At 39.6% G+C, this 26,066-nt stretch overlaps 1 protein-coding gene across 1 annotated transcript in view; it reads left to right on the top strand.

Moving 5' to 3' along the window:
• PDGFC (platelet derived growth factor C) overlaps positions 1–26,066 on the top strand; it is a 363,779-nt gene that overhangs the window by 330,887 nt on the left and 6,826 nt on the right. Inside the window, exon 4 of the mRNA XM_040332227.1 lies at positions 22,786–22,993. Coding sequence (XP_040188161.1) covers positions 22,786–22,993 — 208 coding nt within the window. The remainder of the gene's footprint in view (positions 1–22,785; positions 22,994–26,066) is intronic.

Genomic DNA, 26,066 nt, shown 5'->3' with positions numbered 1-26,066 from the left:
TACAATACATACAATGGCAGGGGAAGTTCGATTCCACTGGCACAACCCTTGGGGCTGCTTTTGCTAATCTGATGTTACTGCGTGTTAAGTAAAAGTTTGGTAAGAGACAATTCGCACTTTTCAGTCTGTTACAGCGTGACGAATGTGCTATCTCCATTACGAGCGCTACTTTTACCGAAGGTGCGCTCCCGTCTCATACTTTATTCTGAGCATGCGCGGGTTTCTAAGCATACACACGATTGTGTTTCTCGTTGAAAACCAACCTGACGAGGAACACGATGAGGAAATTGAGACATCCGGCGAGGAAAAAGAGAACTTGTTCTCTTTTTTCCACGTCGAGTTCCTCGACAGTTTTCTCGATGAAAAGCATACACACGACCATTTTCCTCTGCAAAAAAGCTCTGCCACCAAGTTTCTTGATGGATTCTGTCGAGGAAAACGGTTGTGTGTACGAGGCCTTACTAGTATTGGCAGCTAAAGAGCAACATACCAAGCATGTCATGACTAATCTTCATTCTTTTCTATTTTAAGACATTTTATGATAATCTAGTAGTTTATGACCCAAGTGCATTGAGATTCTGTTCTTGGTACATCTAACTGTTGCAGGTCTATGCAAAGAAAAAAGTCTCTTTATATAAATTATGAGTAATAGATTGGATCAATGTGCTTTGCATGCCATTAACTTCCTAGGCCATTAGCAGAAAGCAGCAGTGTAGACATTACATGCAATGCCAGATCAAGCTTTAAAAAGCAGCAATATTTGACATTACATATATGCTGGGACCCATGTCTCGTGAATGTGTTTATCTGTGTTTTACAATCCAACTCCTACTGTCTTTATATATCCAAATGCTGGAGACCTCACCCACTAAATTATAAGCAAGAATTAGCTAAGTCCTAACATTTACATACTAGTTTTAACAGCAATATTAATTTTAGTTTAACCTTGAGATATATATGAAAATTAAAACTTTAATGGTTGAATTTTCAAGTCAGTATAAATTATTTAAGAGGATGTTAATGAGATTTCCAGGCTGATGCCTGAATTATAATTAACTCATTAATAAGAAAGATTATAAATGTTAGGTTTGTTTTGTTCAACAAAAAGACACTGTAGAGCTGATTAAATGTCTACAGTATCTCACAAATATGAGTACACCCTCACATTTTTGTAAATATGGGGAGCTACAGTTCATTGAGGAAACCATGAATGCCATGTACTGTGACATACTGAAGCAGAGCATGATCCCCTCCCTTTGGAGACTGGACCGCAAGGGGAGTATCCCAACATACCGACTCAAAATACACCTCCAAGATGACCTCTGCCTTGCTAGAGAAGCTGAGGGCAAAAGTGATGGACTGGCCCAGCATGTATCCAGACCTAAACCCTATTGAGCATCTGTGGGGCATCCGTAAATGGAAGGTGGAGGAGTGCAAGGTCTCTAATATCCACCAGCTTCGTGATGTCATCATGGAAAAGTGGAAGAGGACTCCAGTGACAACCTGTGAAGCTCTGGTGAACTTCATATCCATATCCAAGAGGGTTAAGGCAGTGCTGGAATGTAATGATGGCCACACAAAATATTGACACTTTGGGCCCAATTTGGACAGTTTCACGTATGGGTGTACTTACTTTTGTTGCCAGTGGTTTAGACATTAATAGTTGTGTGTTGAGTTATTTTGAGGGGACAGCAAATTGACACCGTTATACAAGATGTACACTCCCTACTTTACATTGTAGCGAAGTGTAATTTTTTCATTGTTGTCACATGAAATGATATAATAATATATTTACAAAAAAGTGAGGGGTGTACTCACTTTTGTGAGATACTGTATATACCTAAGGGTCATATAAAGGCTTGATTTAAGTTGTCCTAAAACATCCCTGTGCAGAAAATATATTGTATTTTTTGCATATCTAATAGGGTTTCCAGTACAATATGAAAAGCGCTGGGAATTTGTAGGAGGGCGGTAGTAGAGGAGAAGTAGAAATGGTGTCACATCCTCCATGTTTCCCTTCTTGTTGCGTGCCAAGCAAAGGTCACATGTAAGGCCTCCTGGGCTGCACTAGGAACTTTGGTTAGGGTCACTGCTTTACGCACATGGGGTTCTTTTGCTTGAATAGACAGCTGAACTCTAGTTAACTTCTCAATGTAATTATACAACACCACAGTCACTGATGCATTTAGGAGGAACAAGCAGAGCCCTTGCCCTCTCTACCTGTCCAGCATATCAGCATTACCTCACTCCCAGTAATGTTGTAACAATGTTATGTTACACACTTCACGTGTGCACTTAACTTAACTCTAAGGCCTCGTACACACGACCGAGAATCTCGTTGTAAATAAAGCAACGTTTTCCTCGACGAGGTTCTTGTCAGGCTTGTCGAGAATCTTGTCAAGCTTTCTTTGCATACACACTGTCAAGACAAAATCTCGTCATTCTCAAACTTGGTGACGTACAACATGTACGACGGCACTATAAAGGGGAAGTTCGATTCCACTGGCACAACCCTTGGGGCTGCTTTTGCTAATCTCATGTTACTGCGTGTTAAGTAAAAGTTTGGTAAGAGACGATTCGCGCTTTTCAGTCTGTTACAGCGTGACGAATGTGCTATTTTTACCGAAGGTGCGCTCCCGTCTCATACTTTATTCTGAGCATGCACGGGTTTCTAAGCATACACACAAACGTGTTTCTCGTCGTAAACCAGCCCGACGAGAAACACGACAAGGAAATTGAGACTCCCGGCGAGAAAAAAGAGAACATGTTCTCTTTTATTCTCGTCGAGATCCACAACTGTTTCTCGACGAAAAACATACACACAACCGTTTTTCTTGGCAAAAATGCTCTGCCAGCATTTTTCTTGATGGATTTTGCTGAGGAAAACGGTCGTGTGTATGAGGCCTAACTCTTCCTTATCTGTGTACAGGCTGGGGACCTCTGTGGTGCTGATCTGCTCCCTTTGCTATGGGAGACAGACCTGCTCAAGAAGGAAGTACCGACAACAACTCCTCCTACAAAAGGTTATCCCACTGGCCACATGTACATGCTTCATGACCGGCTGCTTGGTAGACCCCTCTTACCTTTGGCAACCACTTGCTTTACACCACACTGTGTTAACCCTCACACTAATATCTTCATACTCCAATGTGCTTTAACTGACCTGAGTTGTAGACTATTTGTGCCAGTTACTTGCATTACACCCCTTTAGTGAGTTCAGACCAGGCAAGGTTAATGTTTTTAACTTTTACTTAAATAACTTAGCATGATGACATACACAGATAACAGTCCAACATAAAATGCAGTCTTTGCCTAACATCCCTAGTCCCAAACGTCTGGCTTGTGGCTGCCCCAGCATATCTGCATAGGATGAAAGTTCATAATAGGAATCTTCAGGAAAGACTGCAAGTCCCAGCAATCTCTCTTAATAACAGGAACCTCCATTTTGGGCATGACACTGGCGATCAAATCTCCAGCCACAATGACGAGCAATACATCTCTCTAGTTCTGAGAGTGTTATGCTGATGCATACCACTGTCCCTTTTATCAGCAGGTTGGACCCAGCACAGCCTGCCAAAAAGGAACATAAATAGCCTTACCCTTCCCAACTGGGGCAGCGTTAACCACTACCTGCCTACAAATTTGTAATTGTTTAGTGTGTGTTTTATTGTGTGAACAGGAGTCATTACATGTAGGAGTCTCTTCAGCCAATTGTAACAGGCGCTTTCAGCGCCGTAATGCGTTCCACGCTGGAATGCATACGGCGACCGCGCAATGACATCATCGCCCATCGCCGCGTGCGTTCCAGCTTGGAACGCAGACCTATAAACAGAACAGTGTGCAGACTGCACACTGTTCTATTATTGTCAGCCGTAGCTCGGCCATGCTACAAACTCCTGTTCTGATTGGAGTGAAAGCCTGGGGTCCCATACTGATAATCACTTGCATACAGAAGTGCATTGGAATCTTTACGTGCATCATAACCCTTTAAAATGCTGGGCGCTGGACGCATGTTGTAATACGTCCACCCCTAGAAGCTCAATGCATTCCTTTATGTGAGAGAGAGATTATGTAGAGAACCCCCAAACTCCTGTGTTCTAACTGGAGTGACGCCTGGGGTCCAATACTGAATTCTCACATAACATAGAGAAGTGCATTGAAATCCTTGATATCGGCAGTTGTGGTTCACTCCCGTTCACCAGTGGTTGTAACACCAATCTCTGTAAGGCTGGTGACAACTATAAAAGTGATGACTGCTCCAGTCTCTGCAGTCTTGGTGGTTTTGCTTTTTTGTTTTTTACTGCTGAAGTAAAGTCATGCAGACATTCTTGGGTTTATTTACTAAAGCTAGAGAGTGCAAAATCAGGCTCACTTCTGCATAGAAACCAATAAGCTTCTAACGTTAGTTTGTTCACTTAAACTTTGGCAATAAAACCTGGAGGCTGATTGGTTTCTATGCAGAAGTGAGCCTGATTTTGCACTCTTTAGTAAATAAACACTAGAGTGACTGACAGCTTAGAATGGCATGACGGGCAGCTCAGATGACAGAAAAAAACATTATTCACATTGGAATATATTCTGCAACTCCAAATGTTTGCTTACAATGACATTTTATGTGTAAAGGGCCCTGATAGTTTTTGCAGACTGTGATCTGAGCACAAGGTGGAAGCATACAAACTTGATGATGGTAGAGTAGTAGTACTCATTAGCCATGAAAATAAGTTAGCACCAGGTATTTGAGATCTGTAAATCCCCCTATAGTGTTTTCATATTTTCAATTGTGCTAAGATAATGGCATAATAGTAACCCACTACAGTATATCTACATAGTCTGACCCTCCTGCTAGTCTGTTTGTAATCGGTTTGTTTTGGGCACTTCTGAGTTTCTTTCCTTGCCATACATAATGGGCCACGGTGGATTGTAGAGTCTTAGGTTCCATTCACACTTGTGCGACTTGTCATGCAACTTTGGACACCAAAGTCCCTTGACAAGTCATTCCCAATGTTTTCCAATGTTAATCATTCATATCCAAGTTTCACCCATCCAAAGTTGCATCAAAGGTGCACTAAAATTGCACTCCAAAGTCGGCGTAACTTTGGAATCACACAAGTGTGAATGGAGCCTTAAGGTGAGTTTTGAGTAGAGGAATCAATCCAGGTAAGGTAAGGAAAATCTAAAAAACATGAAAAAGAACCATGTAGGTCTCCCCACTAGTTAAAACTGAAAATATAACAGATTCCTATACAATATTTTATAAATATCTTACTGTTCTGAAAGTGTGTTTTAGCTCTAATTACTGTATAATAAAGAAAATATGCACAAAACCACTATATTTTCTCTTTAAAAGCTAATTAAAGAAATCACACATAAGCTACACATAAGCCTACTTAAGAAACTGTTCACTGAATTAAATAAATAGATAATAGTATACAGAGCATGGTTATTTTCTATAGTCCTCTTTAGTTTTTCAAGTAGCTTGCTGATAAGTCTCTTATTCTTTTACTTTATTTCATTCTAACAGCAGTGCAACAAGTGAGGCTTTGAACTTGAGAGACTTATGTCTTTGTTCAGACATAATCTCTTTGCGGCTATGTAACTTACTCACTCATAACTAATGATCATTAAGAATATATTGGATTTAGTTTTTATGCCAATGATAAAGAAATTTGAAATAATTTCAAAAGTAATAACTGTATGTAATCTTTATTATAAATGATACCATTCTTTCATTAATGAAGTCAAGTATGTTTAATATGCTAATAATTATTTTTGAACTCTTTGTAGTTCATTTGTATAATATTCCCTTTGCGGTTGCTTGGCCAGCAGTTACTAAATAGTCTTATGATAATTGCATTTTAAATCACATAAAATGATAGGAAATGGTGTGTTAAAAAAGAAGCGCAATATTGCTTTTTTTTTTGCAATAATTTGTCATAACCAAATGTTAAGCTGCCATTACATTTTTAACTTTTTGAATTACAATTTTGACTATCAAGTAAGAGCCTTATGTAAGGTCCTGTGCACTATTGCACTATTATATTTGTTCTTTATGCAACTTTCTCCCAATATGTGCAGTTTATTTCTGATGTATGCACAGTGATAGGATTGTTTCTTATATGATGAAAAATCGGAGCGTTACCTATTGTCTTTATAATATCTCAGATAATAATATCACAGATTTATACACCCTGACTTGGAGAATTCTCCAGTTGACAAATATTTACCTACAAAATATCTTTGATAGCACAGAGCACCTGCAGCCTTATAATATTATTCTCATCCTTTACTTTAGCCAACCCTTGCAAGCATTACTCAGAACTGTTTCATTTCTTAACCTCCCTGGCAGTATGATTATTTCAGATTTTAGGTGCTGAAAGCGGTACCATTATTTGCAAGGAAATTTGGCGTTTTATACTGTAGGCCTGTAATTCTTAGGAATAACTCATAATAATAATAATAATAATAATATAATAAATAATTATAAATAATTATAACAAATAATAATATAATTATAATAAAAATTATTCAATAATGTAATCAAATCAAAATCACTGAAATTTGCTCAGTTGCAGAATTGTCACTGTCATTACTTCTATTTTTTTATGACAAATTTCCCCACAAATCGCTATTGCACAATTCTGCAAGTGATCATAATTTATTATCGCTGTTTTCTAGCTGCTCTAAAAACATTTTTGACATAAAGGGACACTTTTGGTTGCTATGGACAATCTACAGTTTGCAGGCAGAAAGAACAGTTTTTATTATACAAAAGAACATGTAGGACACTGGGCAGACCACTAGGGACAAGGGGGTGTGTATTTTTTACATACAGTACTGTAATCTATAAGATTACAGTATACTGTTTGTTTACTTTTTTGAATTTTGCGCCCTTCTCCGCCCCTGTGCATCGTAACGTTACAGGGAACGGAGATCGGCGGCACACAGGCACTGTGAATCGAGCGAGGAGGACACCGCTCGCTCAAACAGCGCGGCAGCGTCGCAGGATCCAGGGACAAGGTAAGTAAACACTGACTGTGAATGCTGTGAGGTGACCGATCGCAGCACAAAAATGTAACCCCGAGTCAGACTCGGGAATACCGCCCAGAGGGTTAAACAGTGCATAACCAGCATCAGTCACGCCATTTACATAAACCTTAGCATACACAAACACAGTTAAAAACTCTTTCACGTGACATCTAAAATTTAAGGGTGATTATTTGATTGTCTGTCGAATGAAAACCAGACTGGGACCTAATTACCTTTTGTTATGATGTGTTTGCACAACAGTGAATTGTTCTTCAGGGTTTATGCAGCAGGTGAGTTTGGCACTCATAGCCAAAGAACAAATAAGCATGTGTAACATTTTTGCAGGAGAATTTTTTTTATTTCACAAGATAATTAATAAAAGGATGGGTATGTCCAAAGCAATTATTCTATTGCTCCATATGTTGTTTGGCTGAACATAATAAGGAGAAAGCAAGTGTATCTGTGTCTCATACCTTTTAATTTGTTTTTGTATTTGTCTGTGGTGGCCTATGGAAGCCAGCTAGATAATGATGCACGGACTGTACTGAGTGGAATGCATGCAGCGCACCATATAGCCTAATGCCTCATACACACGATCGGTTTTCCTGACAGGAAAAGTGCCATGTGAGGTTTTCATCAGGAAAACCAACTGTGTGTATGCTCCATCACACGTTTTCTTTCAGTTTTCCTACCAATAAAAGATTGAGAGCAGGATCTCAATTTTCGTGACATGAAAAAATCCAAACGTAAATTGCGTTCGTCTGTATGCAATTACGACGCACAAAAAAACGCACATTGAACCTCATTGATCTCGGCTTGTCGTACGTGCTGTACCTCACCGTGTTCTTGACGTTCTAAATTTCAGCCAAGATTTGAGTGACCGTGTGTATGCAAGACACATTTCAGCCGTTTTCCTGATGAAAAAAACCTGCGGTTTTCTTGTTGGAAATCACGATCATGTGTACGAGGCATTATGCTACATTCTTGGACAATTTCTAAGCCATCCTACTAGGCCTTTTTTCTTTCTTTACCTTGTGAAGCTAGCTATTATCCCTTGAAGTGATTGTAAAGGCAGAAGGTTTTTTATCTTAATACATTATATGCATTAGGATAAAAAGCCTTCTGTGTGCAGCAGCCCCTCTCTGCCCCCCCCTAACACTTACCATCTAGATGCAGTGATATTGTAGGATTGTCTCTGCTGCCTGGGACTCCCCTCCTCATTGGCTGAGACCACTGGCTCTTGCTGATGTCAATCAAAGTCAACCCATTAGCAGAGAAAGGGGGCAGCCTGAGCCGTGACTCCATGTTTGAATGTGGCTCAGCTCGGGTGCCCCCATAGCAAGCTGCTTGCTGTGGGGCACTCAACAGGAGGGAGAGGCCAGAAGAGCCAAAGAGGGGCCCAAGAAGAGAAGGATCTGGGCTGCTCTGGGCAAATCCACTGCACATAGCAGGTAAGTATAACATGTTTATTATTTTTTATTAAAAAGAAACAAGACTTTACAATCACTTTAAGTCGTCGTCCCCCCATCCAGATTCATAGCAATCACCATTTATGGGTGTATGGGCCATTAATCCAGTGCTGCAATGTTGCCCGAGATCACTGGTCCCCAAAACGCACCTCTGCTGACATCAGTCTTCATCTGGATCCTGACCACCATAGGAGGCATCCATGTCACACAGGCAGTGGCATGGACACGTGAAGAAGGACTGATGCAGGAAGTAGATGGAGGAGGAGAAGACTTGGTTTTTAGTGTCACGTGACTACAGTACACAGTCACTATAGAATACAGTAGCTGCTAATAATATTACCTATACTTATTACAAGTGTGTGTTTGTGGTATACAAGTTCCACTTATGTGGAAAACTGTTTAATATTAAAGTACAGTATATAATGACTTTTTTTTCAGAAATAAAAGTTATTTCCAAGCAATGATGGCAATGACTTGCAAAGTGTAATGCAATTGATATTGTGTAGAATATCTTGTCAGTGTTGTCACTGCTTTGGAGGGGATTGAATAGAACTCTGCTTTCAATGTACAGTCTCTTTTTGCCAATATCTTTACTGCCAATGGCTTTTTTATCCAAGTGTTTTTTAACCAATGCTTTGTAGTACTGTCTGGATCCCCATTGTAAAGCTGTTTAAAATACAAATACTAGCCAACAATCTATTTGGAAAGTCGACATACACTACTAGAACGCATTACTTGGAGTGCAGTGTAGCATTCCAGTGAAAGTTTTAACGCTGCGACCTGATTACCCTACCTGGACTTGATCCAAATGTATCTCTTTCAGGGAATTGTGCTTTTAGCAAATCATGGCTGAGAGCATTTGTGATGGACATTACTTGTTATTGGACTTTTGTGTGGCAAGTCTATCATCTGTAAAAGTCTGTAGAAATGAAAAGGAAGTAAGAGTACAACATACTATCATTTATTGTTTTCCTAAATTGAAAGATACATGTTTTGTACAAATATGCATCTCTGATCAAGGATTCAACAGTATTTAACTTGTACATAAAAAAAAACATGATTATTATTAGAATTATTATAATACAGGATTTATATAGTGCCAACATCTAGATTTAACAGCTATTTACAATTATTGGGGTTTGCCTTATGTGATTAAAATGATTAAAATAACACCGTTGGTATCTTGTACAGCCTACAAACACTGCACTCAAATATTCCTAAAATGTAATTAGTCACAAATCCTGCATTTGCTATGAAAGAACTTGTGGGGTTTTGCTTTAAGTAATGTGGGAAATAACAATATATAGACTTTTTGTATTAATGCACACCCAGATGTAAATCAGGCAGCACATATAGGAAGAAAGAAATACAGAGTATCAGCATTCAGCTATTCCTGTCTCCTTTGCAACCTTCCAATTGTTTCAAATATGTCTCATTAGTAACAATAAAACATTAACAGCGCTTGAAGAGTCAATAATTCATCAGAATTAAAAAGTTCTTAATCTGCATTAATATATAATAAAAAATAGCAATCCGAACACCATTCATATGATCCCTCTCAGGTCATCATCAAAAAGTCCAAAGAGAAAAACAACAACTTCATGATGTAGTATGACAGCTTTAAAACTTCACTTCACTGGTGCAGGTGCTGTGAAATAATTTCTCCAACCCAGGTGAAAGCAGAAAATCCTGTCACGTGTGTGCCCCTTTATAGATATTCTACACACTGACCCCCACCTTAATACAGCATTGAAAGATCCTCTCATCCAGAGATCACCAGCAACTCTCCCCCAGGTGTGCGGTGGTTCCAATCAATAGGTACATGCATGCGTCAAAGCGGACATGAAAGTAAACCGAGAAGCTCCATATAGTGTAAAAACCCTTTTATTAAAAGATACACTCCCCCGCATTCCTCATATGCTTACAAGATAAAGATAAATAAAAAGTGCATCACTTAGTGAGACATTAGCTCACTCAGATAGAAGTTCCTACGAACAATCTAGCAGCTGGGTGAGTCCCGGGTAGATGCTCCCTTCTGTGAGAACGATACGTCGCGTAGCCACGTCTGACGGGTTTCGTGATTGGTTCACATCTTCAGAGGGTGTCTTCCAATTGTTTGGTGGTACATTCAAGTGTGAGCTCAGCTAATAAGATAGTTGACATTTTGACACTGACTGTGTTAAGGAGAATGGAAGTTGGTTGACATTCCCCAATTATAATCATGATTTTTTAGGGTTACTTTCTGATGGATTATTATATACAGTATATTCACCATTTCAGAGTGCACCAAAAAAAATAAAAAAATCAACAGCTGGATAGTAACTTACTGCCAGCTCCACTGCTGCATAATTTGGTCACATACATCTTTCAACCTAGAGGTGCAGATGCTCTTGTAATGATGGTTTACTGTTTTCACTGAAATATTCATGTGACTAATGTTGTTCAAGATGTAAGTGACAGAGTGACATATTTCACCTGTGTCTTCATGTTTTTTTAGTAGAGTTCAACTTAATGACCTTGTGGACTTTGACATGTCAGATTGTCTGTTGGCAGTTGCTTTTGTAAGCTCCTGTAGGCCTATATTCATTGTTGTATTCTCTGTCATCAACATCTCCTTTTGAATGAAACCTTTCCAGATATCAGGGTCTTCTATAGTCTCAAAATCACATTATTTGGCCAGGAATACTAAGGCCTAAATTTGATTCATTCCAGTGAGCAAACCAGATTATTTCCTAAAGTATTGACTGATGTGTTCGCTTTTCAGTCCAAGGAATGTAAAGGAAAGTATTTTCATGAGCATTTTACAAAAAAAGGCATTCATTTGCCAATGCTCACTTTTCTGTTGGACCAGCTTTCACTGCCACATGCTACTTCTTGGAAGACCAAAGCTCTGATAGTTTTTTTTTTTGTTTTGTTTTTACCATGTTTGTCAGTTCTCCACCACCTTGTCCAAATGAGCATAGGCCTGTCTACTCAAGAAAAATGTTTTTGTTTGATACATTTAGCAAATTAAAAAAAATTAAAATAAAATCAGTATTTGAGGTTTTCTTACTGGTACTATACAGTGTCTTGAAAAAGTATTCATAACTAGAGTTGAGCGGACACCTGGATGTTCGGGTTCGACGGGTTCGGCCGAACTTTGGAAAAAAGTCCGGGTTCGGGACCCAAACTTGACCCGAACTTGACCCCGAACCCGAACCCCATTGAAGTAAATGGGGACCCGGATTTTTGACTACTAAAATGTCTCTAAAAAACTAATGGAAAGGGCTAGATGGCTGCAAATGGCAGCAAAATGTCGGTAAGAGCATGGCAAGTACTCTGAAAATAATGGATCGGGAAATAACTTAAAATAACATAAAAAATAATACAAATAATAATAATAATCTTGACCTAGGAGGACGAGGTCCATATGGAGTAGGAGGTTGAGGGTTAGGGTTGGGGTTGGGGTTAGGGTTAGGGGGTTAGGGTTAGGGGGTTAGGGATAGGGTTGGCTAGAGGGCTGCAAATGGCAACAAAATGTCGGGAAGAGCATGGCAATATAATTCTATCCCTATAAGAACAAGCAGGAACCTTGCCTTAAACTATCTAATGCAGTGTATCTCACAGAAAGAAATGCAGTGCTGGTGCATAATGCAGAGTATCTCACAGAAAGAAATGCAGTGCTGCTGCAATATGCATAGTATCTGACAGGAACAGATGCAGTGCAGCTGCAATTTGATTTGTGAACCAGGACTGACTCCTATATAATTCTCTCCTTATAAGAACAAGCAAGAACCTTGCCCTAAACTATCTAATGCAGAGTATCTCACAGAAAAAAATGCAGTGCTGCTGCAATATGCACAGTATCTCACAGGAACAGATGCAGTGCAGCTGCAATTTGATTTGAGAACCAGGACTGACTCCTATATAATTCTCTCCCTATAAGAACAAGCAGGAACCTTGCCCTAAACTATCTAATGCAGAGTATCTTACAGAAAGAAATGCAGTGCTGCTGCAATTTAATTTGTGAACCAGGACTGAATCCTATATAATTCTCTCCCTATAAGAACAAGCAGGAACCTTGCCCTAAACTATCTAATGCAGAGTATCTCACAGAAAGAAATGCAGTGCTGCTGCAATTTAATTTGTGAACCAGGACTGACTCCTATATAATTCTCTCCCTATAAGAACAAGCAGGAACCTTGCCCTAAACTATCTAATGCAGAGTATCTTACAAAAAGAAATGCAGTGCTGCTGCAATTTAATTTGTGAACCAGGACTGACTCCTATATAATTCTCTCCCTATAAGAACAAGCAGGAACCTTGCCCTAAACTATCTAATGCAGAGTATCTCACAGAAAGAAATGCAGTGCTGCTGCAATATGCAGAGTATCTGACAGGAACAGATGCAGTGCAGCTGCAATTTGATTTGTGAACCAGGACTGACTCCTATATAATTCTCTCCCTATAAGAATCAGCAGGAACCTTGCCCTAAACTATCTAATGCAGAGTATCTCACAGAAAGGAACAGTGCTGGTGTAGATTTCTGAAGCAGGATAGTCCTATCTAAATCTCTCCCTCAGATCAGCAGCAGCCTTTCCCTACCCTAGCTAAAGCAGAGTGACGAGCTGTGCTATGTGCCTCTAGCTTATATAGAGGCTGGGTCACATGCTGCACTGGCCAATCACAGCCATGCCAATAGTAGGCATGGCTGTGATGGCTTCTAGGTAAAACAAATGGTGATTGGCTGCCCTGCAGCGCACCGTTACATTGCCGAACACCGGACCTGAACCCGAACTTTCAGCAAAATGTCCGGGTTCGGGTCCGGGTACAAAAAAAAACAAAGTCCGTACCGAACCCGAACTTTACAGTTCGGGTTCACTTAACCCTTTTCATAACCCTTCAAATGTTTCACATTTTATGTTACAACCAAAAATGTACAGTAAAACCTTGGTTTGAGAGTAACCTGGTTTGAGAGCGTTTTGAAAGACAAGCTAAATTTTTAAATTCATTTTGACTTGATATACAAGCGGTGTCTTGATATAAAAGTAGCATCATGTCACAACTGAGTATAAAAGAGAGGCACCTCTAAGTGTAGAAATACGGTTACATTTAAAGAAGGTACAACATTTAGCAACTCAAATGGTTGATGATTAAAACAGGCACATCTACGTATGCAGGCATCCGGGGTAAAGCTGAGACCAACAAATATTTCCCAAGTTGTGGGGACCCCTAACAGCAAAATTATTTTCGTAGTGTGGGTTGTCAGCACCCAAGGCAAGACACATAATTTGCTCCCCTAACCCCCTAACTAGCGTTCCCTGAGTTCCTTCCACACGTACAGTATTAAACCCCTTATGGTACATTTTAGGATGCACCACTCTCTTTGTTCTCCTTTCTTTCCTTTTTATCTCTCTCTATCCTAATTTCTTGTTTTTTTTCCCCATCCCTCTCTCTAGCTGCCTTTCTTATTCTCTTATTCTTTCTCTACCTTTTTTCATTCTTCCTTCCCCTCTTTTCTTCTTCTTTTCATGTATTCTCTATTTTTATTCCCTCTCTTACTCCTTCGTGGGGTGAATGGGATGAGTTGAAATGCTAGGGGGAGTTCTGATCAGCCAGCTTGGGTGCTCTTGATCAAGGTCATCTGCTAATCTGAGAACTGTAGTGGGGACTTTTAATGGCAACTATAATCACAGGTAGTGTTACTCACTGAGTCTCCAACTTTGTGGTGTCTCGTAGCAGTGACACCTATTCTGAAATCAGGAGATAGTGTCTCCTCCAGCCCCTCCCACTTCACACTCCTCACCAGTCAGCTGACCTCTAGTCTCTGCCACCCACCCATGCCGTGAACTGAAACCAGAAACAGCCTAGCTGGGTGGCCACATTCTCCAGGGACAGCCTTGCTGGGTGGCCGCAAAAAGGCTGGTAGAGGGGTGCAGACTTCAGGAACAGCCCAGAATTTGGTGACCCCTGAAAAATCATCATTTGACCCCCAGGTTGAGAACCACTAACATAGACCATTCTCCTCACCAACATCAACGTCGTCCCTCCCATGCTGCGCTCCACGAGCGGTTCACGCCTCGCTTTCAGATCACTCTACTGCAGGGTAGTCTTCCTAGTCTCGATTGCAAACTGACATCGGTGAGAGACGGCGGTGTGGGGGACAGTCTCTGTGGACAGCTTTACCCCAGATGTCTGCATACTTAGATGTGCCTCTTTTAATCATCAACCATGTGACTTGCTAAATGTTGTACCTTCATTAAATGTAACCATATTTCTACACTTAGAGGCACCTCTCTTCTCTTTTATACTCTATAGCTCCTGCTGGAGTTTGCTTCCAATCCCTTTGTAGAGACTTCCATTCATGGATGAACATTTTATGGTTTCACAACCCATCACATTGCTATAATCTTTTTATATGGACTTTAAACTGAAGGACTTATGAATAAATGGTTGTGCAATGAATCATTTGGGTTTCCATTATTTCTTATGGGTAAATTTGCTTTGATTTACGAGTGCTTTGGATTACAAGCATGTTTCTGGAACGAATTAAACTCACAATCCAAGGTTGTATTGTAAATGTATTTTATTAAGATTTTATGTGATAGACAGGCACAAAGTGGCACTCAACTGTCAAGTGGAAGGAAAATGATTAATGATAAAACATTTTTTTAAATAAAAATCTGAATAGTGTGTCTTGAATTTGTAATCAGCCCCCTCTACTCCCATACCCTAACTAAAATCTAGTGGAACCAATTGCCTTCAGAAGTCACCTAATTAGTAAATAGAGTCCGCCTCTGTGTAATTTAATCTCAGTATAAATACAGCTGTTCTGTGAAGCCCTTTAGAGGTTTGTAATTTAATCTCAGTATAAATACAGCTGTTATGTGAAGCCCTCAGAGGTTTGATAGAGAACTTTAGTGGAAAAAACAGCATCATGAAGGCCAAGGAATACACCAGACAGGTCAGGGATAAAGTTGTGGAGACGTTTAAAGCAGGGTTAGGTTATAGAAAAATATCCCAAGCTTTGAACATCTCATGTTACCATCACGTAAAAATTGGAAAAAGTATGGCACAAATGCAAACATACCAAGATATGGCTGTCCACCTAAACTGAAAGGTCAGGCATGGAGAGCATTTATCAGAGAAGCAGTCAAGAGGCTCATGGTAACTCTGGAGGAGCTGCAGAGATACAAAGCTCAGGTGGGAGAATGTGTCCACAGGACACCTATTAGTCGTGCACTCCACAGATCTGGCCTTTATAGAAGAGTGTCAAAAAGAAAGCCATTGTTGAAAGAAAGCCATAGGTAGTCTTGTGTGCAGTTCATGAGAAGCCATGTGGGGGACCCAGCAAATGTGTAGAAGAAGGTGCTCTGGTCAGATGAGACCAAAATTGAACTTTTTGGCCTAAAAGAAAAATGCTATATGTGGCAGAAAACTAACACTGTACACCACCCTGAATGCAGCATCCCCACCGTGAAACATGGTGGTGGTAGCATCATGTTGTGGAGATGCTTTTTTTCAGTAGGGACAGGAAATCTAGTTAGAGTTGATGGGATGATGGATGGAGCCAAATACCGGGCAAGAGTCTTCAAAAGACATGACAACCTATCATACAGCTGGAATGGTTTAGATCAAAGCATATTCATGTGTTAGAATGGCCCCTTTAAAGAATAGACCTAAATCCAATTGAGAATCTGTGGCAAGACTTGAAAATTGCGGTTCACAGACACTCTCATCCAATCTGATGGAGCTTGAGCTATTTTACGAAGAATAGGCAAAATATTTCACTCTCTAGATGTGCAAAGCTGGTAGAGACATCCCCAAAAAGACTTGTAGCTGTAATTTCAGTGAAAGGTGGTTCTACAAAGTATTGACTCAGGGAGGCTGAATACAAATGCACGCCACACTTTTCACATATTTTATTTGTAATTTTCCTTCCACTTCCCAATTATGTGCTACTTTGTGTTGGTCCATCACATAGAATCCCAATAAAAAATATATTTATATTTTTGGTTTTAACATGGAAATTTTTTGAATATTTCATGGGGTATGAATACTTTTTCAAGGCAATGTATCCTACAATTCTATCATTAATTTGGGTATGAAAAAGGAAAAAGGGGGAAGAGTTAAGGGAAAAAGAGAAAAACAAATAAGACATTTTAGGTACTCAAGGATTACACATGTTATGAATAAAATATCTCATTATAAAAATTACAGCCGTATGTAGAGTCTCCCTCCTCAGTAGGTCCCAGGCCTACAGTATATACTGTACATCAACTGCTGGTATATATATTATTTACAGTACATATATTTTGCATTGATTTATATATCTTTTGGATGTCTTGGACATGGGATCCCAATACCCCTATATTATTCTTGGAAATATTCCACTTCCTCAGGAGGATGGGAAGAGACTAAAATTGAACAAGATACAAATATGGTTAACCAGCTAGAGCAACTAGATCCCATTTCAATCAATTATTTTCCTGCAACCTTTGTAAGATTATTATTATTGTTTGGTTCAGTAACAGGAAATCTCTTCACTTGAAACAGGGACAGCAACAAGTTATTGCTGTCTGTGTCTTTTGTTCTATTGACACACATTTAGGCAGATTCATAAAGACTTATGAATACGCCGTCGTAAGTCCGAATCCGCGCCGTCGTATCTTTAAGCGTATGCTCAAACTGAGATACGCTTCTCTGTTGCTAAGATACGACCGGCGTAAGTCTCCTATGCCGTCGTATCTTAGCTGCATATCTACGCTGGCCGCTAGGGGCATGTACGGTGATTTATGCCGAGAATATGCAAATGAGCAAGATATGCTTATTCACGAACGTACGCACGCCCGCCGCAGTAAGATACGCCGTTTACGTAAGGCGTTTTCAGGCGTAAAGATAAACCACCAAAAAGATGGCGCAGCCAATGTTAAGTATGGACGTCGGGACAGCTGTCGAATTTCACGTCGTTTACGCCGTTTGCCATTCAGAATGGGGCTGGGCGTAGGTTACGTTCACATCGAAAGCATTGACTATTTGCGATGTGATTTTGAGCATGCGCACTGGGATACGTTCATGGATGGCGCATGCGCCGTTCGTTAGGCGCATCATTTACGTGAGGTCACAATTCATTAGCATACAACATTAACATCTGGCATCTTAAATTGTTTGGAAAACTGAACAATGACCCGTGCAGCTACAGGCATCATTCAGATTTTTCAGTCAGCAATTCCCTACACCATAAGAATAATCATAGCGGCTGGCCAGCCGTTTGATTGTTCTTACGGGCGGCAAGAGGGGACGTCCCCCCTCCCGCCGCCCTTTGGTGCTTCTACCGACTCCACTGGCACTGGATGGTCACCATAGAGACTTTGGGCGGACCAGATGGTTCGAAGTCTCTATGATCATTGGAGGTCGGGCGCGATGTTATGACGTCACGCCTGGCCTCTGTATTCAAATAAACTACGCCACCTCGGCTGGGAAGCCGTGATCTTTTTTTTTTTTTATTTCAGGCCTCCAAGCCTAGTGGTGAGATGTGGGGTCTTATTGATCATGCCATAATCCTATTACAGGGGATGTTTACATTCCTTGTAATAGGAAAAAAAGTGATCAAAAATGTATTTTTTTTAAAGTGTCAAACTAAGGCCCCGTACACACGACCAGTTTCCTCGGCAGAATTCAGCTTCCGACCGAGTTTCTGGCTGAATTCTGCCGAGAAACCCGGCCGTGTGTACAATTTCGCCGAGGAAGCCGACGAGGAGCTCGACGAGGAAATAGAGAACATGTTCTCTATTTCCTCGTTGTTCTATGGGAGCTCTCGGCCCGCCGAGCTCCTCGGCGGCTTCAGGGCTGAACTGGCCGAGGAACTCGATGTGTTTGGCACGTCGAGTTCCTCGGCCGTGTGTACGGGGCCTAAGAAGTAGAAGGTAAAATTGACAATAAAATTTTTTTTTTTTTTAAAGTGCCTCTGTTACCGTGTGCTCGCACGCAGAAGCGAATGCATATGTAAGTCCCTCATATGAAAACGTTGTTCAAACCACACATGTGAGGTGTCGCTGTGAAAGTTAAAGCGAGAGCAATAATTCCAGTCCTAGACCTCTTCTGTAACTCAAAACATGTAACCAGTAAAAAAAATCAAGTGTTGCCTGTGGGGATTTTTAAGTACCAATATATGATGCCATTCCAAGACCGTGTGCAATTTTGAAACATAACATGTTAGGTATCTATTTACTCGGCATAACTTTATCTTTCACATTATGCAAAAAAATTGGGCTAACTTTACTGTTTTTTTTTTAAAGCATGAAACTCTTTGTTTTCCCAAAAAAGTGTTAGAAAAATTGCTGCGCAAATACCGTGCGAGCTAAAAAGTTGCAATGACCACCATTGAATTCTCTAGGGTTTTTGCTAAAAAAAACATAGATAATGTTTGGTGGTTCTATGTAATTTTCTAGCAAAAAAAATTATGATTTTTACATGTAGGAGAGAAATGGCAGAATTGGCCTGGTTGGCAAGTGAAATGTACTTAGAATGAAAAAGAAAACCAATGCTGCCATCGCATCTCAGTACTTTACCAGTGTGGCAAGAAAAGTGTGTTCTTGAGTTTAGTTTTTACTGTTGCCACTTGTGTACGATTACAATTAAAACCTTAATTTATAATCACCACAATACTTTTTATAGGATACTATTTACTACAAAAAAATCACATTGAACTTAGAATTTTTTTACACATTTTCACGTTGAGACATTTATTGAAGTGGTTCCTGGAAATGTCATTTGTTTAATAAATGAGAAGAAGGTCTGGAAATGACAACTCATGGAATGAAGGCAAACTGAATTTGATAATAATGGCTTGAATCCATCACTTTCCCCCTCCATTCCATCCCCATACAAGAATTACATAGTAGCTGCCATTAAGTTTGTAGCAGATTCTATATAAACCCATTGCTATTCAAGGCATGGCTCTATGATAAATCTGCCAACATACTTTATTCTTTTTGGACGCTTGAGCTGACATTTGCCTCACTCACTTTAGTACTGCCATCATTTAAAGTAATATTCAATAGAACACAGTGTTCATAAAGCAAACTCTAATATCAATTTGCAGTTGTTTCTGTGTTAAAGATAATAATGATGTTTTTCTAGTAGTATAAATGTGTCCTTAACAGAACTTTGTAATATTTTTATATTTAACAACATTTAGATATGCCATAATTAATAAATCAATGCATTTATTTTGGAACCTGCAAGCAACAAACCAATGAAGGACTGTGTTGAACCTTTCTGTTACAACAATTAACTAAATGTGTAAAAAAACAAAAGACTCTATGTATTTAAGTATTATACCACTGTAAATGCTATTTAAAGAAATAGGGGAAAGGGGAAAGCTGCCCAGGGCCAACCTGTTTGAGGGGCTCACCTGAAGTTAAGAAGAAAACATTACCTAATTCAGAGAACCAATTCCACTGAACTGTGTCCAGTGGAGAGCAGCGCGCTGTTTGTCAACATAAACATAATCCAGCTTGCTCGTTCCACCCACCCGCAGTAAATGTACTGTGGCCGGGCGATAACTGGTTACAGTTTACAGAAAAATACAGAGGCTGCAGATTGAAATGAAAAGAAACTCCAGTCTTCAGATTTCCTGGTAAGGTTTTGCCTTGATTCATGAGAGTAGAGATCACACCAAGGTGTTATCAGGGTTTATACCTTCAGCTGGTTGTTGCAGAGAAATACACAGCAGATGGATCAACCCTGATTGGTTACATACCTGGCAGTTGGGGTCTTCCTATTCAAAAAGATTTAACATGCAAATTTGACTCTATTATATGATGGTCCACAGGATCCGGTAAGAGGCTTATTTATTTGGTGTCACCCAGTGGTGGAAGCACAGAATATTAGGAACATGAAGACATTCATGGAATAATTGGATTGCAAATTGATTGTTCCTTTTATGCCCTTATTGATGAGCCTTTATGGACTAATTATATATATTTTTTTCCCAAATTAGTTTGGTATGACTTTATAATTTATGTTTTGTCACAAAATAAGTTTTAGTGTCATAACCTATAATATTTTTGTTTTATCCAACATTGATTCAGGATTTAATCACCTGTCTATTGATTTAGCGCTGTTTCCATACATTATTATAATTCAGAGAGGCGCACAGATGACGCTTTTCACATTTAAAAAGTGCGATATTGAATACTTATCGCCCTCTTCCAAACTCAATGTAGATGTGCTGGACTGGTACCACTTTAGAAATGTTAAGACTTTTTTGCATTTGTAATGTATAGGTTATGTAAGGGTAAAAGAGAACATACATTTCTGATCACAAATCCTTTGTAATAAATCAGAATTACTTCCAGTTTAGTCATTGGGGGATTGCACTTGGTGCAATCATTTAGAATAATTACACAGACAGAATTCTCACCGCTCCAGGTGAGCCTCGTGATGATCAGGGGTTGTTGAACCACCAGGGTGCTGGCAATGCGGTAATAGCAAAAAAACAAAAGAACAAAAGCTGGACAGCCGCACTCCAAAATTTTCTTTAAAAGAGATGTCTTTATTTTCAACTGTGCATACAGTCACTGCAAGCCCACAAAAATCAGTATGGCCAACGTTTCGCACTGGCGTCAGTGCTTAGTCATGGCTGCCATGACTAAGCACTGACGCCAGTGCGAAACGTTGGCCATACTGATTTTTGTGGGCTTGCAGTGACTGTATGCACAGTTGAAAATAAAGACATCTCTTTTAAAGAAAATTTTGGAGTGCGGCTGTCCAGCTTTTGTTCTTTTGTTTTTTTGCTATTTAGAATAATTAACCAGTATGTGGAGATAAACATAATAAGCTAGGAAACATATTAACAGTTTACAGGATGAAATTTGTTAAATCTACTAAAAACGTGTCCACATTCATATATCTATATATAACACTGGCCACTATTACACTATTCAAACTTCTGCATCTAAAAATAATATATATCTATAAAGATATATAGATATACCTATATATCTATATGCTATATGCTCTATATATCTATATGCTACTAGCCAGGCCTCAAGGCTCACTCGCCACCAGTTGCCCCACCCAACCCCTACCATATCTCGCCCCCTAATCCCGCCCCTAGACACGCCCTCATAAATGTCATGAAATGACACTTAAATGTTTTATGCAAAATTAAGTTACAAAAATAAATATTAACAACAACTTTATCCATACCCAAAAATGCAGTCTGCCCATGTCTACCAATGCAGCACGTGTCCCCAATGGAGCAAAATGTCCCCATTTTGCAGCCAGAGTCCCCCACATTGCAGCCAGAGTTCCCCCCACATTGCAGCCAGAGTTCCCCCCACATTGCAGCCAGAGTTCCCCCCACATTGCAGCCAGAGTTCCCCCCACATTGCAGCCAGAGTTCCCCCCACATTGCAGCCAGAGTTCCCCCCACATTACAGCCAGAGTTCCCCCCACTGCAGCCTACCTGTGTTGGGTAGAAGAGGAGCCGGAGCTGCCGCCGCCATCTGGTTGTTCAGAGCAATCCTGGGATGGGTGATCTGTCTATCAAAGTGCCCGGACAAGGGGGAAGGGGCTGTATATGACGTGCGTGGCAGGGGGAACACAGCTATTGAATTGAAAGCTGTAATGTTCCCCGCGCTCTGAACAACCAGATGGCGGCAGTGACGACTCTCCTCTCCTTGCTCGCCCCCCCTGCTCCCAGGCAGCCCACACTTGCCAGCCCTCAAAATTTACTCGCAAAATGCGAGCAGGCGAGTGTAAATTTTGAGGGCTGTCTATATCGATTTTAGTAGATTTAGTAGATTTAACAAATTTCATCCTGTAAACTGTTAATGTAATATTTGACTATTGCTTAGCCCTGTTTCTTGTTTTATGCAGAATTCCTGGTATGATCATGAATGTAATAAAGGTAAACTCATGAGATGCTGATTCAGATTTTTTAAATGGCACAGTATGAAGGTTGAGAATGTGCAATAACTCATAACAACAAATCAGAGGGCAGGCTTCATTAGTTGGACTGCACTTTACTGCTGAAAGTTGATAACTTATTGGCTATCTGAAAGTTGGAACCTAATTGGCTGGCCTTTTGTACAATAAATCCTAGCGTATGATTTGGGTACTTGATGTGGTTTCTAAATAACAATATACAATATTTTACAAATACCACAAGTCTGAGGCCTGGTTTGACTTATTCTTGATGACTAAATTCACATATAGGCATGCTTAGTCATGCAAATTGTACAAATGAATTCTCTTGTTTGTTACTAAAATATTAATAACAATATCATCGTTTTCTTTGTAGCAACAAGCAGAACCGGTTGGCCCCTCAGTGTTCCCCCCCTCAGCACTGCCACTAGATGTTCTTAGTACAACAGTCTCCCGTTTTGGAACTGTAGAAGAAGTAATCAGATACCTTGAACCAGACCGATGGCAGTTGGACATTGAGGAATTGTACAGACCAACATGGCAATTACTTGGGAAATCCTATATCCATGGCAGAAAATCCAGAGGTATGTGTAGTATGTTGTACAGCATGTCAAATTGAAGCCTGCTATTAAAATAAATTTCATCATTAGTGCCCATGTCAATTTGTAAAGATGCTATTCATGTCTTATATCTTTCACATAGGCTTCACTGTGTCTAAATCTGGATTTTTAATGACTGGCAAGAGGTGATAACTATGTAACATTATTAATTTGATGCATTGTTTATATCCATAGAGAAAGACATATGGTAGCCATCTGAGCTCTGCGAATTATGGACTACACATTAATGTATTACTACTGTGTATGTATATTGTTATGACATGGAGAAATCCACAGACAGAATGTTTATTAACCTTTTTCTGTCTTTAGTGCCTTGAAAAAGTATTCCTACCCCTTGAAATGTTCCACATTTTGTCATGTTACAATCAAAAATGTAAATGTATTTTATTGGGATTTTATGTGAAAGACCAACACAAAGCGGCACATAATTGTGGATGGAAGGAAAATGATAAATGGTTATTAACACACATACAAAAGTGTGGCGTGCATTTGTATTCAGCCCCCTTTACTCTGATACCCTTAACTAAAATCTAGTGGAACCAATTCCCTTCAGAAGTTATCTAATTAGTAAATTGAGTCCACCTGTGTGTAATTTAATCTCAGTATAAATACAGCTGTTCTGTGAAGCCCTCAGAGGTTTGTTAGAGAAGCTTAGGGAACAAACAGAATTAGGAAGGCAAATGAACACACCAGACAGGCCAAGGATAAAGTTGTGGAGAAGTTTAAATCAGGGTTAGGTTATAAAAAAATATTCCAAGATTTGAACATTTTACAGAGCACTGTTCAACCATCATTTGAAAATGGAAAATGTATGGCACAACTGCAAACCTACCAAGACATGGCTGTCCACCTAATCTGACAGGTCGGGCAAGGAGAGCAATAATCAGAGAAGCAACCTCTCTGGAGGATCTGCAGAGATCAACAGCTCAGGTGGGAGAATCTGTCCGCAAGCAAACTACCGGCCGTGTACTCCACAAATCTGGCCTTTATGGAAGAGTGACAAGAAAAAATCCATTGTTGAAAGAAGGCCATAAGAAGTCCCATTTGCAGTTTGCGAGAAGCCATGTGGGGGTCACAGCAAACATATGCTGTGCTCTGGTCAGATGAGACCAAAATTGAACTTTTTGATCTAAAAGCAAAACGCTATGTGTGGCAGAAAACTACCACTGCACATCACCCTGAACACACCATCCTCACCGGTGTGAGACTGGTACGGAGATTCACATTCCAGCAGGACAACGACCCTTAACATACAGCCAGAGCTACAATGGAATGATATAGATCATAGCATGTTTATGTTTTGGAATGGCCCAGTCAAAGTCCAGACCTAAATCCATTTTGAGAATCTGTGGCAAGACTTGAAAATTGCTGTTCACAGACGCTCTCCATCCAATCTGACAGAGCTTGAGCTATTTTTCTAAAAATAATGTGAAAAATTTCACTCTCTAGATGTGCAAAGCTGGTAGAGACATTCCCAAAAAGACTTGTACAGTAGCTGTAGTTTCAGTGAAAGGTGGGTCTACAAAGTATTGACTCAGGGGCACTAAATACAAATGCATACCACACTTTTCACATATTTATTTGTACAAAAATGTGAAAAACATTTATCATTTTGATACCACTTCACAATTATGTGCCACTTTGTGTTGGTCTATCACATAAAATCCCAATAAAATATATTTAAGTTTTTGGTTGTAACATGACAAAATGTGGAAAATTTCAAGGGGTGTGAATACTTTTTCAAGGCCCTGTATGTAAAAACCTGCCCACATTATTATCCTGTCTTGTTCATTCTTTACTAACGTTCACAGATTATTCAAATTGAAGAATTAGTTTGGCCATTATTTTAAACCTCTGCGTATTTGTACCGTTTGACGTGAAGAAGGGTGAAGATCTACAAATACTTGAATATGGGATATTAAACTACCAAATTTTCCTAGATCCTGACCAATTAAATACATTCAGTAGTACGTGAATTTAGACTGTGGTACTTACAGGTTTTAAGGTATATCATCATCATTAGCGGCTGTGCCAACATCTAAACCTAGGAACAAAAAGTTCTTCGATGTGGTGGCTGCATCTGTTCTCTTTTTGTGGGAGGAGAGGAGGTGGCCTTAAAGGGGTTGTAAAGGTTTGTTTTATATTTTCTAAATTGGTTCCTTTAAGCTAGTGCATTGTTGGTTCACTTACCCTTTTTCTTTGATTTCCCTTCTAAAAAATGTTTTTCTTTGTCTGAATTTCTCACTTCCTGTTTCTCCTCAGTAAGCTTTCCACCATCATCCGAACGGTGGAAAGTCACTTAGAACAGCTTACTGAACACCTTACTGAGGAGGAACAGGAAGTGAGAAATTCACACAAAGAAAACATGAAAAAAAAACATTTAGAAGGAAAATTGAAGGAAAAGGTAAGTGAACCAACAATGCACTAGCTTAAAGGAACCTATTTAGAAAATAAAAAACGAACCTTTACAACCCCTTTAATTTTTTACAAGATAATCCTTGAAAAAGTATTCACACCCCTTGAAATTTTCTATATTTTGTTATGTTACAACCAAAAACGTAAATATATTTTACTTACTAACTTACTTACTAACTTACTTACTTAGTTTACTTACTAACTTACTTACTAACTGTACCATAGTTCAGTTACTTACTAACTTACTTACTTACTAACTTTACCGTACAAAGGAGCAGCAATGTCATCTTAGGACAGGAAGTGTATTAGGACTACAGAATACTTTCCCCTCTTCTCAACTTTATTACGCAGGAAGGATGTGTGTTGTAGTTTACAGATAAAACTGGGAAATGGTTGACTAACTGATTAAAACAAACTAACTGAAACCAATGGAACAGAGGCACAGTATACATTAAGTTATCAGTTCACAAGATATCTGAATGGTATTTTCTTTTACTTATCGAACAGAAGAGAATGCATCCCTGGTGAACATTACTTAGTGCATTGTCTGGTCCCAGCAGCTTTGAGTCTTTCATAGAGTTTTACAAGCTGTTTACCATGGCGCTAGACAGTGAGCCTGTGC

This window comes from Rana temporaria, chromosome 1 (assembly GCF_905171775.1).
Source record: "Rana temporaria chromosome 1, aRanTem1.1, whole genome shotgun sequence".
In the NCBI taxonomy this organism is placed as follows: domain Eukaryota; kingdom Metazoa; phylum Chordata; class Amphibia; order Anura; family Ranidae; genus Rana; species Rana temporaria.
The sequence above is the reverse complement of the archived record's forward strand: the minus strand, read 5'-3'. Positions and strand labels throughout refer to the sequence as shown.